The sequence below is a fragment of the Anser cygnoides genome, chromosome 6 (genome assembly GCF_040182565.1).
Source record: "Anser cygnoides isolate HZ-2024a breed goose chromosome 6, Taihu_goose_T2T_genome, whole genome shotgun sequence".
Lineage (NCBI taxonomy): Eukaryota > Metazoa > Chordata > Aves > Anseriformes > Anatidae > Anser > Anser cygnoides.
The window spans coordinates 27,348,982-27,366,583 of NC_089878.1; the positions used below are offsets into that span (position 1 = coordinate 27,348,982).

Sequence of the window (17,602 nt, forward strand, 5' to 3'; positions counted from 1 at the left end):
TGCCTCCTGTACGACTGAGTTTTCCAGGCCCATGGAAGAAACTGCACTAAATAGCTCCCATTTTCTGTAAGTGCTTGTGAAATCATTTTACTAACCAGCTGCCTCAGCTACGAATTGTTGTAGAGGGGAGCATGGTGAATAACTTTTCAGAGCAGATCCCGGCTGGCTTAAAGAACACAGAGAGGAGCCTGTTCCTTTCTAGTTATTTTGAGAACAGGGCAGAAAGGGGACCTAATGTAGATGTCACCAACAGTGTCTTGAGAAAAATCCCACAAGCTGGAACATTTTAGTGGTTCAGCTTCTTCCTTGCTTTTGTTGGAGGTTGTCATAGGCTGGCAGTGGGTACAGCAATAAGAAATACCAGATGAGCACAGGATTCCTCTTGGAGCCAGGCAGGTTAGCGAGGTGGGGTCTGGTAGTTAAATCTTTGTCCCCATCTTGCAGGATCTCCTCTCATTCAGTGTGTCACCATGGCAAACCTTCTAGCACCTGTGTGTTTCGATTCATCCAGCCCAGAGGACAGGAAGATAATGCGTGTCCATTTTAGAACATTACTTAATGCTCTACAAATTGCTTTGAGACCGGTGGATGAAAAGTACATGTGATCGTTGTTCTTGCCCCAGGAGTGTGGAGCCCTTTTACCATCATTAGTAAGGCAAGTCCAGGGAAAAAGCCTACTCAGAGCGTAGGCAGTTAATTCATAGGGATATAACTATGGTTGGATATGGCCCACACCTGGTAGCAATGTTATCTAAGCACAGGAGAAGAAAACATCCACCAGGCACCCCAGTTTCTGCCTTTTACAGCCAGTGAAATAATTATTGGGCTTGGTACATCCAGTTCCCTGAAAAGTATCAGCTGTCAAATGTTTCCAATCTAACACCTCATCTGCACTGCCTGTGCTCTTTTGCTCTTTGCTAGCACAGTTGGGAATGGGCTGGAAGTCACAGATGAAATATTTTGGTGCGGTTTCAGACAGCAGCAGATATATTTGCTCAGTATGGTTTTTCTTCTCTTTCAATAAATAACCTCTGCTTTTGACTGAATGGGTACAAAGAAAGCCATGCTTAATTAGGCTAAAATAAGACAATATTTTACCAGCTTCCAGCATCCTTATCAACCTGGGCTACTGCGCCTAGGAGTAAAGTGTGCAACAGATGCATCCAGCATGATCTCACAGAGAAATTCTTTTTTGTGTTCCGTCTTCTCAGCTGGGAGGATTTTTAGAGAAATGAAAGCTTGTTCATGTGTACTATAGGTCTGCGCAAGGAAGAGAATTCTGCAAGTTAGGATCTGAGATTTCTGCAGGACGGAGTTTTATTTAGGAGCATATTTAAGTACCCATGCAGGAAAGAGTGCGGCAACATTAGTGGTGTTAGCTGGTTTAGGGCAGATGCTGTGTTCAGACTGCACAGAGCAGAGGGAGGTGGAAGCAGAGGGGAGCAGGTGGATGCTCTCTTGTTATGTGAAATTCGGGTACAGAGCTGCTTTCTGGGTTAGATCCCAAATCAATCATATTCTGAAAACAAAACTCAATGGGAGAGGAGCCCATACTTTTTAAATCGCATTTCCTCAAGAATTTCTGGTCTTTCACAGTTAAATATACAGTGGTCCTAATATTGGGTGGGATTGCGTAACTGTGCTGTACAGAAACAGAAATTACTTAAACCCGCTAGGGCAGGGAATAACCAGCAGGGCTCACAGCACCACGTAAGGACAGGAGGGGGCAGAGAGGCTGGCAAGCCTTCGTCTGATCAAAGGAAGCCACGAGACCTCTGTTCTCAAGGTGGGACAGTGTTTCTGGTGCACGGTCACCAGGACTGATCTGCTTCTGAGATACGAAGGGCTGAATCGACCCCGCTACGAATTTAAGCTCCGGTTCCTCTGTGCTAGGGGCTGCGTGTCGGATCCCCAAATCCCTGCTGAGGTCAGCCTGGCAGCACCCACTCCACCTCCGTGGCCTCTGCCTGGGCCGGGTCAGTGCTCCCGGGCTGGCTCAGTCCCTGCACACCTCTCCATTCAGGAGCAAGCCCCAGACGCTGTGCCCATGCAGTCGCTTGTCTGCGGCCAGTGCCGGGGGGGTTTTGCTAAATGCCATTCTTCAGCAAGTTGATTTCCATACAGCGAATGAAAGGAGATGGTAGTACTTAATCCAGCTAAGCAAGCCTCTCCCTTTCCAGCTGATACGGAGTGTTTTTACACTGCTGGATCTTGCAAATGAAGTCTTCAGGGAACTGATCAGCAGCGTGGAGCGCTGTGAGACGGGGAAGCTCGCGGAGTGATTGCTGCTTACAGGAGAAGCGGTGTCTGCAGCTGGAGGCTCAGCTTAGCAGCAAATTATGATCTATTGGAGGGAGGAAAGCAAAGCAGCTGGGATAACCCAGCCGAGGTTGTTATTTTTTAACAAGTTCCCTTCTCTGTTTACAGTAGAAAATAACTGCCTTTCCTCCCTTGGAGCCCGTGGGTGCCACTCACAAGCCATCCATCGCTCACATCCTCCTCTCTGCGCTGCTCCCAGAGCCCAGGGCAGGCAGCCCGGTGCTGGGCTCACCAGGCATCCCTCACCGGGGCTGTGGGGATGGTTCTCAGGGCAAGGGGCTGCCACAGGCTGTGCTGGCACCTCCACTCCCTGCAGGTTGCCTTGGAAAGCTCTGGCCTCTCCCTCTGTCACGTAGCATCCCGGACTCGCTCAGCTGGCCTGACCTGCAGTCCACCGGTGTTGGGAAGGAGAGGCTGTGGCTCTCTCCAGCAGCTCAAAGGAGATTTTCTGAACAAAGCCAACGCAGCCCTGTGCTGTCACCACTACCCCAGCACAGGATGACTGGAGTCCCACGGTTCTGGGGATTGGCATGTGAAGAGAGTTTACTGTTTGTAGCAGCAAGTGGTCATGCAGCTGAGAAGAGGGTTTTTGCTATTTCTCGCTGTCCTGGCCTGAAAGAGAAACTCCTTCCACTATGGAAAATCCTGAGCATGGAACCTCATGGTGGAAGGAAGCAACAGTCTGTCCAAGCACAAGATTCTCCTGTTGCAGAGAAGTTCCTGCTGTTTTCCTGCTACACCGGTTTGACTTTTAGTGCAGGGAGACCCTCCGCCCTTCACCAGAGCTGTGTCTGGGTAATGTTGTCAAAGCTGCAGCACTGATGGGAAAAGCAGGTCAGAAATATCATGAAAAGAGGGAGGATTCCTCCTGCAATTTAAGCAGAAAGAAAGAGCCAGTTGTGTAGCTAATACAGAGTCAGCCTGATGGATAGCATCCTACCAGAGACTATTTGTGCAGGACTGTGGTTAGAGAAGTAAGCAGCAAATTGGCCTTGCTCGTGGAGACTGCTGGCTCCCTACAGCTGTGCTGTGCTGCAGCGCTTGATGCAACAAATCTTGGTCCAAGTTAGAGCTAAAGAAGGTGCATTCCAGCTGCCACACAGGTACTTTTTTAATGTAATAAATAACTCCACAGTCTTCTTTTTCAAAGTTCCTTTGTCTCTGTCTTGTGTCCCTACAGGAAGAGTGTCAGAACTATGTCCGAGTGCTGATTGTTTATGGCAAGAAGGTTTTTACCTGCGGTACCAATGCCTTTTCGCCAGTGTGTTCCAGTCGGCAGGTCTGTTTCACCTCTTTTGCAGTGATGGAGGGGCTGGATATGTGCTCTGGGGAAGGCCAGTCATTGACAGGGCTTCATGGGTGAAGAGAACATGTTCCAAATGCAGTTGATCTGAAATTGTTTTGGGTTTTTGGCCCCGTTGGGGCAGGGAGTGGTGTGTGTGCAGGTGGGGAGCAAAAAACCCATGGTATGTTTGAGCCAGATTTGGACAAAGTGCTGCTCATGTAATCCTTGGGTATGCTGTTGAAAATGGGCAATACAGACAGGCTTAGCTGTGAGTACCTCCTGAGCTGAATACTTAAATGTTTTCTTCAAAATAAATGGCAAAACCCCCTTTGGCTTCAAGGGAGGCAGGAGCAGGTTCGGAGCAATGTTTATTTTTATACTTTTTAATGCCATACACATTCAGAAGGTGCCTATGTAAGATTAGAAACCTGTGCTAGCAAGAGGAGCACCTGATTACTGTGAGTGGGTTGGGCTCTGCAGGCTTTATTGGCAGGGGAATTACCCTTCTTACAAAGTAGTAGGATCAGTGAGGCTCAGACACAACTTCTTACATTGGCAAGTGATGTATGTAAAGATCAATTTACAGTCATCGCTGGCATTATTGTCTTATAGCTGCCTGTTTTTTTTTACCATCAGGGCTTTGCTCGGAGGTACTCATGGGCAAACTGAATTCTCTGTGCCAGTACGAAAGCCAGCTGCTCTTTAAATTCTCTCCTCTCTCCTTTTAAATACAGGTAGGAAATCTTAGCAAAATCATTGACAGAATTAATGGAGTGGCTCGGTGCCCGTATGACCCCCGGCATAACTCGACAGCTGTGATTACATCACGAGGAGAACTCTATGCTGCAACTGTAATTGATTTCTCTGGACGGGATCCTGCTATTTACCGGAGCCTTGGAAATGTTCCCCCACTTAGGACAGCACAATACAACTCCAAATGGCTCAATGGTAAAGTCATGTGGGTCGTATCTGAGCAAGAGGTGTATTAAAATCAACTTGGCAGGCTTGTAAATCCTTCCCTCTGTTTTCTTATTGGAATCCAGAGTTATGATGGGGATGGGCTTCCGGTGCAATGATCAGTGCAGCTTAGAAGACATTTAAAAATAGCCTGGAAGGATGTCAGAGGAGTTGATTTAGAATATGCAAAGTGGGTCTTACAGGCTACTTTATATACGGGTCTCTGTCTTCTGAGATGACCAAGTACATCCTTCTAATTAGAAAATCCCTCAACGATTTGAAGATCCAAGTTAAATAGAGCCTTATGTTGTTGACCCAGTTCTGCAATGTGTTGAGCACACTCTACTTCCACTGACTCAGCTGAAAATGGTTCGTTTCAGTACAAGATCACTCTGAAAATGAGAAATTTCACAGCAAGTTATGTTACATGTAAACCCATGCTGTTGTGGATTTATAGTTATTAAAAGCAGCTGTTACCCCAGTGTGATAATACCCTGCATCAAGCAAGTTGTAGAATTTCAACCAGTAGTTCCTTCAGTAAGTCCATATCCTCTGGCTGGGACAAAGCACATCTTGACTGAGCAGACTATAATGATGGAGACCCCAATATTTCCCCTCTCTCCTTTGGCCCAGGTAAGTTGACCAAATATTCAGAATATTTCTGTTGGATTTCAGAACCTTTCAATCAAGGATGTGAACAGTGGGACTGTGCACTCTCTGGAAGTTAATGAGAATGAACTTAGCTTCTGCAGACACTCATATAATGTTATATGGAGAGCAGGAGTTGTGGAAGAATGTCATCAGGCAAGACTATGAATTAGGACAATTAGTAGCATAGCTCATATACACTCATTAGAAATATGTGCCTCTTGTCTGCACATGAATTAAGAATTCAGAAGGAAGTCACACGGGGGAACCTTGGAACAGAGAAGTTTAAAGAAGGACAAACAGAAACTGAGTTTCTAGTCTGTGGTTGGAAAAGCTAACGTGACTCTTGGATTTACAACTTTGTGCAGTCTTGGTGACTTTGGAGTAAATTCATCCCATTCTGGCCACTTCTCAACAAGAAACAGAAAACTTGAAGATTATTCAGAGAAGAGCCATGGAGTGATTTGAAGCTTGGGAAGTCTGCCTCACAGTGAGAGACTTAAGGAGCTCAATTTATTTATCTTTCTGAAAAGGAGATAAAAGGTGTTTTGCACATGATATGGAAGTACTTACACCGGGAGAAGATCTCTGGCATGATAAAGTTCTTTAATCTAACAGACAAGTCATGACAAGAGCCTATGATTGGAAGCTAAAACCAGATAATGTCAAATGGAAGAAGAAGTGCAGGTTGCAGCTGGGGCAGTCGTTAGTCATTTGAACAAGTCACTGAGGAAAGTGATGAATGTAAAGCCGTGTGACGTTGTCCTGTAAGATCAGATCTCCTTCAAAAAATGCGGTCTAATTCACCTGTTAGTTGTAGGATCTGGTGGTGGAATTACAGGGTGAAATTCTCTGGTTCGTATTAGATGGAAGGAAGGTCAGGTTGGTGATCACAGCGATCCCTTTAAAGTTCACAGTTTGTCTGAAAGAGAAAGTTTGATCAGAGATGCTCTGCAGTGCCCATCCCTCTGAACCATATTCTACTTCCCAAACCTTCCTTGCAGCACCATGGGTTTGCTTTCCCCTCTCTGCCAGACTCTGTTCTCCTTTCACTCCTGGGCTGCAGCATTAAAGAAATTGTGTACTTCTCTTTTTTCTTTTTCCTTTGAGCATTACTCAAAAATGAACATCGTAAAAGCACCTGTAAAACCAACAGGGTTTTTGTTGTTGTTGTTGTTGTTTAGTCATATATTATTAATTGGCCAATCTTTTCTCTTTGCCAGAGAAACTGTTGGGATGAAAGACTGTACACTTTAAAGCTTTGTTAAATAGCCAATTAAAATATTCATTACAAACCAACACCAGGTTCTTTTCCATCCTTGTGAAAATAATAACAATGATTCCAGGAGAAAAAGAATTAAGGAGAGCTTGCTTTGATATTGTTTGTGGCGTGGTTTTGTTTTACGGACATAAGATAATCTTTTGTGCCTAGAAACTGGAAAGGCTTTGTGACAAAAGCCAGATGTGATTGCGCTGGGAAAATAGGTTGAATGTTTCAGTGCAGCAGTCTGGGGAATCGGGCAGATGCAAGCAGCGTATTTAACACACCATAAGGTGCACTTCAGAAGAGAATAGGTAAAAGAACCCAATGGGAAGGCTTTATGTTGTAAAATAACTGTAGGTACAGAGAGTCGTTGTGCATATGCAAAGCGTTAAACTCTGCTTTCACTGCAGTCAGTAGCAGCATATCCAGTAAAGTGGGGAAATGAAGGGATCCTTCCATGATCTGAAAAATGGAGCTAGAGCTGTACCCCCATATATCATTATTCTCATCTACTGTTTTTATGTCTGCTGCTGACTCCAAACTCCCTGTGGTCGCAGCTTTGACAGCCTATGTAAAAGGAGCTGGCAGTACAATGCATTGGGCAAGTCACTGAGCACGGATTGATTTCTGACCTGTATAAATCTCTTCACGTTTGTTTTTCAGAGCCTAACTTTATTGCTGCCTACGACATCGGTTTGTTCACCTACTTCTTTTTCCGAGAGAATGCAGTAGAACACGACTGTGGGAAAACAGTGTATTCTCGTGTGGCCAGGGTCTGCAAAAATGACATTGGGGGGAGATTTTTATTGGAGGACACATGGACAACTTTCATGAAGGCCAGGCTGAACTGTTCCCGTGCTGGAGAAATCCCTTTCTATTATAATGAATTGCAAAGCACCTTCTACCTTCCTGAGCAAGACCTGATCTATGGTGTCTTCACCACTAATGTGTAAGTTGCACTGGTTTTACTGCCCTTCTTCTATCCCCAGCAGTCTGAAACCGGCAATATCCTGATTTCTTAGACAGTCCGAGCAATAATTTTTGAAAGATCCTTTGGTTTAACGCAAAGGAATAGATAGGTCTGTATTATCCATCAAGGCAACATTACCTTTAGGACAATGTTTTTAGTCCATTGTTCATGGATGCCTGGAGTCCCTTACGGGTGACAGTACATTTCTAGGGTAACTTAATTTGATTTAAAACTGAGCTGTGACAGACTTCTGACTTTTTGTAGTGCCAATGCTACTTGTGTTGTTCACAGAGCTGGTATGAAAATGACCCAGTAGAAAAATAGATTTTCAGTCAGGTTTACTGCCTGAATGATCTGACGCTATTGTGTGAACATCGGGATTGGCCCTAGAAATGGACAGATACATATGCTTGGGAGAGAAGTATTGGAAGGAGGAAAATGAGGCAAATGGGATGACAACAGCAGGGACTGAAATCAACATAAACTGCTGAACAACATATTATAGAAGCAAGGTCATGGAGGCTACACAGCATTTAACATTTTCAAGTGGGTCTGTACCTCTGCTACAAACAGTTTGGGGCCCATAAATCAAAAGCAGTGTTGGAAATCCGAGGGGAAGGAATGATTTCTGAAACTTCATAATCACCTTTTCTTGGCTTGATATTGAAAAAACTTGTAATTGGAATGATTTAGTGTAGCTGTGAAAGCAGAAAAGAGAAGAGGAGTTAATTAAAAAATATATTAAAAAACTCATAATGTATTTTTTTAAGTCAGAAAAACTCAAATAACTTTTTCTCTGAAGCCCAAGGCTAGGATGATAAGTTTCAAGCTATAACCAGTCTGTGCGGTATTGAGTTTCAATAATGCATGCTCTCCAGGGGGGTGTTATCCTGATGTGTAAACTAGAGGATGAAAATCTGAGTTAGTTACTCCACATGACAACCACTCAAAATATCTTTCTCATGCTGGTTAGCCAACTTCTTTGGGGCTTTTTCTGCAATAGGGAGTACTGTTCAATATGAATAATTGTCTGGTCCCAAGAAGCCCCACAGCAAACCAAAGAAGTGAAGCCTCTCTGAAGTACAGACCTTGGGTCTGTTCTCTCTGGCGTGGCAGGGCTTGAACTTCAGCCCTTGAAGCATCAGACCCAACTTTTTGAGCTAGAGCACTGTTGGGAGTTTCACTGTAAAAGTCAACAGATCCAAAATGATATTTCCAGCCTGTAAATGCCAAGAAGTAGGTAAGTGTTTGGCCACCCTCGTTCGTCTTCCACGTTTTGTTTCTGCCCTACTGTTGCCAACATCAGCCAAAAGTGAGCCATTGGAGAAGTGACGAGAAAAAGGTCTCTTTGGTTGGACATCTTCAAAAGCCACCTGGAGGTGGTTCTGGGCAACCTGCTCTGAGTGGCCCTGCTTGAGCAGGGATTTGGACCAGAAGACATCCAGAGGTCCCTCCCAGCCTCAACCATTTTTTGATTTTGTGAAAAAATAATCGTGAGCAAACACTGGACCTTGACTGGGGACTTCAGGGAAGTCTATCCTGGAGTCAAAAGGAGCATGAGTTGTTCCCCCAGAAAACATTTAAAGGCTGTTAGCCAAACTTTCTGAATGTGAAAAGGAAACCTGGCTACTGCTATGGGCAATTGAGATGAAACAACTTTTTTTTTTTTTGTATCAGAGACACTTTTATGCCCGTAGTGATAATGTTTTATCTATCCATTTGTCCGTTCATCCAGCCAAGAACGGAAATTGGAAATGAGAATAAAATTATTAATAAAAGTACTACATTAATCAAATTTATATGGATTTTGTGTAAAACAGAGGAGACAAACCAGCTCTGGTTGGAACAGTTCTTTTGCGCTGTGTCTGTCTCCCAGGTTTGCTAAAGCATGAGACATGGTAAGTGTTACCCCTCTCTCCTTTGGATTGCACTTAAGTCACTCTTCTTACATTACTGGTGTATGTTCCCTCTGGTATCTTCTGAGGACAATATAATATGTAACATTTGTGTAATTGAAGAGATGAGTTATTGATAATAGCTGAAGCTAGATCAAGTAGCGTTTTGGGTCTACAACATGATGTTCTTTTGAGAGTTCAAAGAGAAAATGTTCCAATTTGTCATCCGACTAGAGAAATAATGGTAATTATTCTTTTAACTTCCACTGGGACTTATATCATGCTGCATGAGCGCTGCATACAAAGAGGGCTGATGTGCGCTCTACTCTGAGTTCCTTTATAATGGAATACTGATGCACTACAAAACTATTATTTTTTGTTTAAAGGTATTTTTATTTTGGCAGGTTCACCTTTAATGCAGTTATGGTCATCTTATAGCAAAGGGCTTTTAGTCTGTATCATACTTATTGGTGGTAACACCCATATAAAGATTTATTGCTTCATTTTAAGTTATATCCTGCTAAATCAGTGGAAAAGAGAGCTTTTGGGGGAAGCTGTTGATGAAATATTTAAGAAGCTTTTATTAAAGTTTTTGAAGACTATGTTAAAGCCTCCTTGAACTTAACTCACCTAGTTAGTCACAGGGAGCAGAAGTGGAATAAAGGAGCTTGCACTTCCCACCAGGGCAGCACAAGAGCCAGCTGGCCACATCGATGCCACTGGTTTGAGACTGGGATCTAGGTTTTTGTAGGGAGGGATGGGAAATATGCCAGGCCACAGATAGCATTATTTCATCAAAAGCCTCATTCCTCTATCAAAAGGAAAGGGCTATACTGTGGAGTCTTTAGCAGGGACCTAAAAAAATCCCCCTTTTTTTTTTTTAAGTGTTTTTGTTAGACTATCAGGGTTTTATTCTTTCTTTTCCTTTTTCATTTTCCTTCTCATTCTCTTTTTTTTCCCATGTGTGCCTCAAGGCATTTACTTGTCATCCATCATTAGCTTTGTCTTAAGAGCTGCCGTCTGTGAGCATGCACTGCGTCAGTGGTGTTCAGACAAAAGTGGAGAAAGGTTCGCCTGGCGCTGCTTTGACATGTTCAAAGGGAGCTACTCCATCACTCGGGGGGTGGAAGGGCAGGGGCAGGAGTGGAGGGTGGGAAGGCAAAGCAAGAAGTTCCTCCTGACGTTGTACTGCTCTGAAGAAATATGCTGTGAAAGGATCTGGCCTTCTACTTTCCTGCCTGGGACTGTGGAGCAAGGCTTTTTTTAATTTATTTTTTTTTGTGCTAGAAATTGTAATTATTGGTTTAGTAAAAAAAATTGTTCTTCTCAGAGAATTCAAACTGCTTTAATTAGCAGCAAGATACATACAGCAGGGCTTGGGTTATTTAAAAGGCACTGTGACGAGTCGGTTTCCTGTGCTAGCCCTATTTTTAGTTTTATTTGGATATCTTTCTCTCTAAACGTTGTTCTTTTCCTTTAAAAGATGGGAGAGCTGGGAGCAGGTTTTGAATTTCAGGTAACCATTTAGCAACTGGCCCTCTCTGGACCTGCTTCGTGGAGATGCCAGCTCGTCAGGGAGGTGCACTTGAACCCTGTGGAAGCAAAAAGCGCTGAGCCTGCTCAGGACCCTGCAGAAATGGGCCCTCCATGGCTGAAATGGGCCAGCAAAGGCCAGAGGATCTGGGTGCAAGTCTGCCCAGGCAGCATCAGCTCCCTGTGACAAATTCCCTGCCAAAGAGTCCTTCCTGCGGTGGCATTTCTCTCGCCATGCCTGCTCTGGCTGGTGCATGCGTGCATGGGGAGCAGCCTGCCCCAGACAGATGCTGCTCCCGGCTGGGAGCACGAAGGAGTAATCACTGAAAACAGAGGCTTGCACGTATTAGCAAGACATTTTTGCCTGCTGAGCTGCCGTAACAACCAGCTTGGTGTGCACTGTCATTCTGTCCCTCCCCCTGCCTGTGTGCATGCTTGTGTATACTTACAAATAATATATATATATATATATATAAACATTAGGGCATATATTTTATAGCTGAAGATTTCAGGAGGCTGTAGAAACAGGCTTTCACCTTGAGAAACACCAGGAGATTAAAAATTATGTTGTTTGTAATCAATCAAGATAGATGGGGTGGTAAAAAAATAAAAATAAAACCAGACGCAAATAATCCATGCAAATTAAACTGTGTTCACCTTTCATGTCAGAACTACTTCCGTGGCCCTTAAATCACAGGCATTTTAAAACCAAGCTTAAAATTCATTCTCAAAAATTGTCATGCAATTCGTTTGCATTTTACAATTTATTTATTTATTTTTACTCCCTGTGAGATTGGTATCACTGTACGTCTACCTAGCAATTTACATGTATTTTATCTGAGTGAAGCTTGATGTCTGTTATGATGAAAATGTCAGTGTTCTAATGATTAAATTGATTTTTTCTCCCCTTTTCCAGAAACAGCATAGCTGCCTCAGCAGTGTGTGCCTTCAATCTGAGTGCCATTACTCAGGCATTTAACGGCCCTTTCCGTTACCAAGAGAACCCCAGATCAGCCTGGCTGCCGACGTTAAACCCCATCCCAAATTTCCAGGTACTGCTTCTGCCCTTCAGTGTGCTCCAGTCCTTTTAATGTTCTATCACTCCACTGGGTTGATTCTTAGGGGGGCTTATTTTTCCAGGAAGACCCACAGTGCAGATAAACAATATTTTTCTACCTTCATGAGTATCTTGGTCCGTGGAACTCCTTGCCACATGTTATTGAAACCATGGGATTTATGGGAAAATTTAAGTGTTTTTACACATAAGGATGTTCAGAGCTTTTATAAGAATGAAGAGTTCAAAATACCTGTGGGCTATAGGTGGTCTTCTAGGTAAAAATTTTGGAGGAAAGCTTTTCTGCAGGATATATCACTGGAATGTCCCCACTGAGAAAAGCCTTGCAAACCACTTTCTGAAACAAGCAATACTGGCCTGTGGTGCGAGCTGCATCAGGTTAGATGGAGCCAAACTCTGACACAACAGGGAAAATCCACTCTTCCTACCCTCTTACTTCTGTTACACTCATCACCGATATGTGAACTCTGAGCATATGGTCCTCACAGGGGACATATCCCTACCAAAGCTTGCGGATTCAATGACTGTAAGCTGAAGCTGACAAAGTCAAACTAGAATGGAGACATTTTAAACAAGACATTTTAAAACAAGAAAGGTAATTAACTACTGTGACTGCGTAAGGATGTGATGAATTTTCCATCACTTAATGGGGCCCTGAAGGCAGCCAGTGTTTCTGTGTGAGATGGATGTCTTTCCAAGACACGATAGCTCAGCCAGAAGTTATTGACATGTTGCAGAAGTAAGTAGTGGAAGAGGCCAGATGGTCCTTCTAGCCTTAAAAATCTTTGGTTTTATGAATGCGTAGTTTTCCAGGGTTATGGGTTAACGCCAATTTGATATTTATAGAACATGATAGTTGCTTTATGCCCAAATTCAGTCACTGCAGCACGAAGTATGAATTTGCGAGCCCCAGACAACCTGAGTCCTCTGAAGTGTGAGCCCCTTTTACAGCTCAGCCCCTTCCCACCTGGGGAATCCTAGGGAAGACAAACTCATCTTTCTGTCCTTGCTCCTGCACAGTGAATCCTTTCAGCCTGATTGTGTGAATCTGGTTCTGCTTTATAACGGCAAAGGTGCTGAGGCTGCCTGCAAATGCCATCTGCCTTCAAAGTGGTGATGTCAGAGACCTTCCAAAAAGGACTCTGCAGTCGGCTGAGATCACTGCAGGAGCAGATGGGAGGCAGGTCCATGCTGCAGGCAGGGACACGCTTGTGTTCCTGCTGAGGAACCTGACTTTCTCCCCCTGAATTCCCTCACAGCACCTGAGTGAGGGCTTCTGCCTCTACAACGTGGGACAAGTTCAGGCTCTTGATCACCCCATCAGCTTGATGCACTCAAAACCAAGAAACAAAGCTTTGCTGAAGGCCCAACCGTGTTAAACATGACCAGGGCTTTTTTTTGGTTTTCCTTCATTTTGTTTTTTTTTTAATTTAAAGGGAATATTAAGGTTAACTAAGAATCAAAGACTTTCTGTCTCTTGCTGGACTAACCCAGGAGGAATAGAAAAGGACTTTGGAAAGCATTTCCATGTAGTGAAAAGTATCAGATAAAATGTGGAGTGCAAAGATTGCAGCAGCAAGATGAAAAAAAAGGGCCAGGGAAAAATAAGGAAAGGAAAAGCAGGTATGTGGCAGACAAAAGGAAGATTGCAAAAAGAGATTAAGATGTTTTTCAAGTACAGGAGGAACAGGAGGTCAGTGAAGGGCCTTTAGGAGATGACAAGGGTAATTTAGTGACAGAAAGAGGCAGATATTGCAAAAAAATTAAATTAATTTTTTTGCCTCAGTGTTCACAAAGGAGGATGAGGGAAGGATGCCAGATTTTTTTTTTTCTTGCGGAGAGGAAGGAGAAATACTGAAGGATATAGAGGATCAGGGCAGTGCAGATAATCAGGAAATTAGAACAAAACAAAATAAAACCAAACCAGAGGGATGCTGTGTCAGCACACAGGCTGCCAATAGCCCAAAAGGATTATCAGTGACTTGATGAGAATAGAAAACAAAACCAACAATGACATTCCTGCCACTGGGACTCCTCCTTCAGTGATGCTTTAGAAAGAAATGAGAGTGGAGAGAAAAGCATCCAAAGCAAGGCAGGAGTGTAAACCAGAAGGAGTACGGGAGACAGGAGAAGAGATGCAACTAAAAACCGTTTAAAACTTGGGATGAGACACTAATGAAAGAAAATGACCTTTGCAATAAAAGTATTAAAACTCATCTGAAGACATATCAAAAAAAAAAAACAACCCACACTGATACTTCCTTAGTCTGGGTACTCGGTCCAAAATGCTAAAGCTAATAAACAAATGGCCATATTTGTAGATGATGTGAACTAGCATCACCCTGTTCACTTAATTCACACAAGCTCCAAGATATTGGTGGTGGATTTTTGGACAAACCAAGTTGTGCACAACTGTGACAAACGTGTTTGTTGCTGAAATGAGTTCTTAAAGGTTTGACAATTATAGGACTTAGTACACCAGCTGTTAGGATTCATATCGACTGTGTAAATGTGAGCTAAATTCCTGTGAGCTCATTTTAGCACATCGTAAGAGAAGCTCCACATGGTGCACCTCTGAAAGGCAGCCACACTGCAGAGTTGCTTTGATGCATATTGAGAGCATGCACATGGGAAATTTGTACACTGCAGCTGGGATGCTGTAGATCAACATCCTAATTTGCAGTATACCAACTTCCCTTCCAAGGAAAGACCAAACACCTGGACCCAAAAAGAAAAAGAAATTTGTGTGTGTGTTGTTTTTTTATCTTCCTACTGAAACTGTGAGGATCAGTTAACGAGAGGTAGGCCTTGAGCTGGTGTTTAAAAGACAGAAGATAAACTCCCTTCTTCCCCCCTGTTCTGTATGGACAGGGCGTTGAGTCCTATCCCCATGCACCCATTGATGCTGGAGGGTGGATTCACAGAGGTCAATCTGCCATGGCCTGTGAAGACAGAAGAGCTGTGTGTGGGGAGGGGGCGGTTAGTGGCTGACCTGCCTGGGTTAAAATGAAGCTGGAGGGGTCTGTTCAGAAGAAGGAACGTAAGAGAAAAACAGTGTGGTGAGACAGGTTCCTTGATGAAAAACCAACCAGTTTTTCAATTTTTTTAACCTCCATTTTTTTGCACGTTATACAGACTGAGACGCCAGGTACAGTCTGAAGATTATTTGAAGTGCTCCAAGGATTTATTACCACAAAAACTTCCTTTCCATTGCTAGCTTTAAATCTCTCTTTAATTCTTTTTTTTCCCTCCTTAGTTTGTTAATGCCTTTTGCCCTTTGGTGTGCTGGCTCCAGGGCATCACAAGGGAATGAAACACCACAGTGATGGTCAGTGAACCGGTTGGGAGAAGCATTTTTAGTGGACTACAGGCCAAAGCTAGCCATTACCCAGGCTAAGGGCCTGGTCCTGGGCCCCTTCACACAGACCTGCCTCCTCAAAAAATCACCAGGGCATGGCTGGTTGAAATCGAAGCATTTCAGGGTTTGGTCTTGGGCTACTGGCGTGGGGAGAAAACGCAGGTGATGAAGTTCAATCTTCCATGTTTAGTGTGGGACGCTGAGTGATGACAGCCCTAACGAGAACCTGACGGAGAGAGTCCTGCAGGACGCGCAGCGCCTCTTCCTGATGAACGACGTGGTGCAGCCAGTCACCGTAGATCCGTATGTGACTCAGGACAGCATTCGATTTTCCAAACTGGTGGTTGATATTGTTCAGGGGAAGGATACTCTCTACCACGTGATGTATATCGGGACAGGTAAGAGCACCAGGGCTTAAGAAAGTTGCCTCCATTTGCTCGTAGACTTAGCAGCCCTGGGAGCCCGGTCGTGGCACCATTACACAGTAGTCATTCAATATCATTTTGGCACAAAACTTCATGAAAGTTAGCTTGCCTGACTAAATCAGAAGCAGGATGGAGGACTTGAAGCAGAGTCCCAAGTGAATGGGCCATAAATCTACAGCGTGTTTGAAAACAACAATAACATTTTTCTTCCTTTTATAAAAACATGTTTCAACTGATCAGCCTAATACATAACAGTGGGAAAGAGCAAAGGTTGCTAAAATGTTCTGTGGTTTTATGCACATAAGTTGCCTCTCTGCGCTATGATATACTCATCTCTAAATAATACTTAACTTCTAGGCTTGCCTGAGGTTTTAATTGTTTGTGTTTGCATTTCCATGTGCCTACTGGGGTACAAGTCCCTGTGCTTTCAGGAATGAGCATGTGCTCAAATGTGATGCAGATGGGGAAGCTGAGGCATGTGTGCTTTTGTGCACAGCGAGGCAGTGGTAGTATTAAGTGGGTGATTTGGGTTTCTTGATTTCTACTGCCATCCTCTAATGAGGAGGACACACTGCCTCTTCTGAAAGGCAGAGATCTCTTGGATAAATGAAAGATGCTAAAGAAGGACAAAGTGTTACAAATGGTTGTTTTAGCCCATATCCATTCTAATCATAAAGGTTAAATTAAATAGTTAGATTAATCAGAGCATATGGCCAGCCTCATGGGTATAATGTTGTTATCCTCTATGGCAGAAGCTTTGACTTTAGAATAAGATGGATTGTCTCCATAAGTGTTAGTTTAATCTCAGATCTGAATGCAGAGTCATTGCTTCATTCTCATGTTACCGTCTTCCCAGACTGTGTCATAATTTATCTAACTTTTACCTCCACTTACTTCAAAAGTGATCATCTTTGATGTCTTTTAGTAATGTTTCCACTGTGGGAGCCTCACTGGACATTGATTATAACGAGAAGATTGTACTAACATGGAAATATGACATGGTTCTGTTATTTTGATATCTTGATATTTTAAGTGAGGAGTCTCAGTTTCAGAGCCGGAGAGCTGGGATCATTTCTGCCTCACATCACTTGTGTGGAAAGGTCTTCTGCCATTAGATCAGATTCTTATTCACTGCATTCTGGCCCTGGTTAGTGGTGACCAAAGATGAAGCTCTGCTGGACCTGAAATGTTTAACCCATTCAAATGCTTAAGCAGAGACAGCCCTGCTCAGAGGCAGCCCTGAACACAAAACCCAATCCTCAGAAAAAAAAAAAACAAAGTTGTTCTCAGACTTGGCCTCAGTCTTGTTCCACCCTTAAGGTTCTGCTAAGTGAAAAAAAAAAAAATCTTTGCATGGCAGCCAACTCCAGTGCTGTAAATTGCTGAGCTTTGGCACCAATACAGAAGTTATCTGGATAGAAAGATTGAAGTTCAAGAACAGTCGGGACTGACAGATGTCTTCTGGGGTTTTAATGAAAAACAGTGTGGTTACCCCCTTTTCCCCAGCATAGATCTCCCACACTTTATCGGATCTTTAAATTGTTTGGTTAAGAGCACTGTGAACACAAATGTATATGTTTCTGCATATGCACTGCTGATGCCATAACATCCCCTCATCGAGCTGGCAGGTTGGCTTCTTCCAGGAAGAGGATCAATTAGACCCGTGACCCATGGAGTCATTACAGAGGCCTCTGAGATTTCCAGCAGGGCCTCTGCATCTGTTGTCATTTGTCATGGCATCACATCATACTGATCTGCTCCATAAACCAAAAGAAATATAGACTTTGAGGCACCAGAAATGATCCCTGCTATCTCAGGTCACCTTGTTGTACAGCTCACTGGTAACAGGACCAGACTGATTTTGGCCTCAGTG

At 43.6% G+C, this 17,602-nt stretch overlaps 1 protein-coding gene across 9 annotated transcripts in view; it reads left to right on the forward strand.

The window, feature by feature from the left end:
• Positions 1-17,602, forward strand: part of SEMA5B (semaphorin 5B) — a 270,246-nt gene that overhangs the window by 191,484 nt on the left and 61,160 nt on the right. For all 9 annotated transcript variants that reach the window (XM_066999196.1, XM_048072218.2, XM_066999195.1 and 6 more), the window contains 5 exons: positions 3,500-3,598; positions 4,339-4,552; positions 7,137-7,422; positions 11,788-11,923; positions 15,495-15,702. In XM_066999196.1, coding sequence (XP_066855297.1) covers positions 3,500-3,598; positions 4,339-4,552; positions 7,137-7,422; positions 11,788-11,923; positions 15,495-15,702 — 943 coding nt within the window. The remainder of the gene's footprint in view (positions 1-3,499; positions 3,599-4,338; positions 4,553-7,136; positions 7,423-11,787; positions 11,924-15,494; positions 15,703-17,602) is intronic.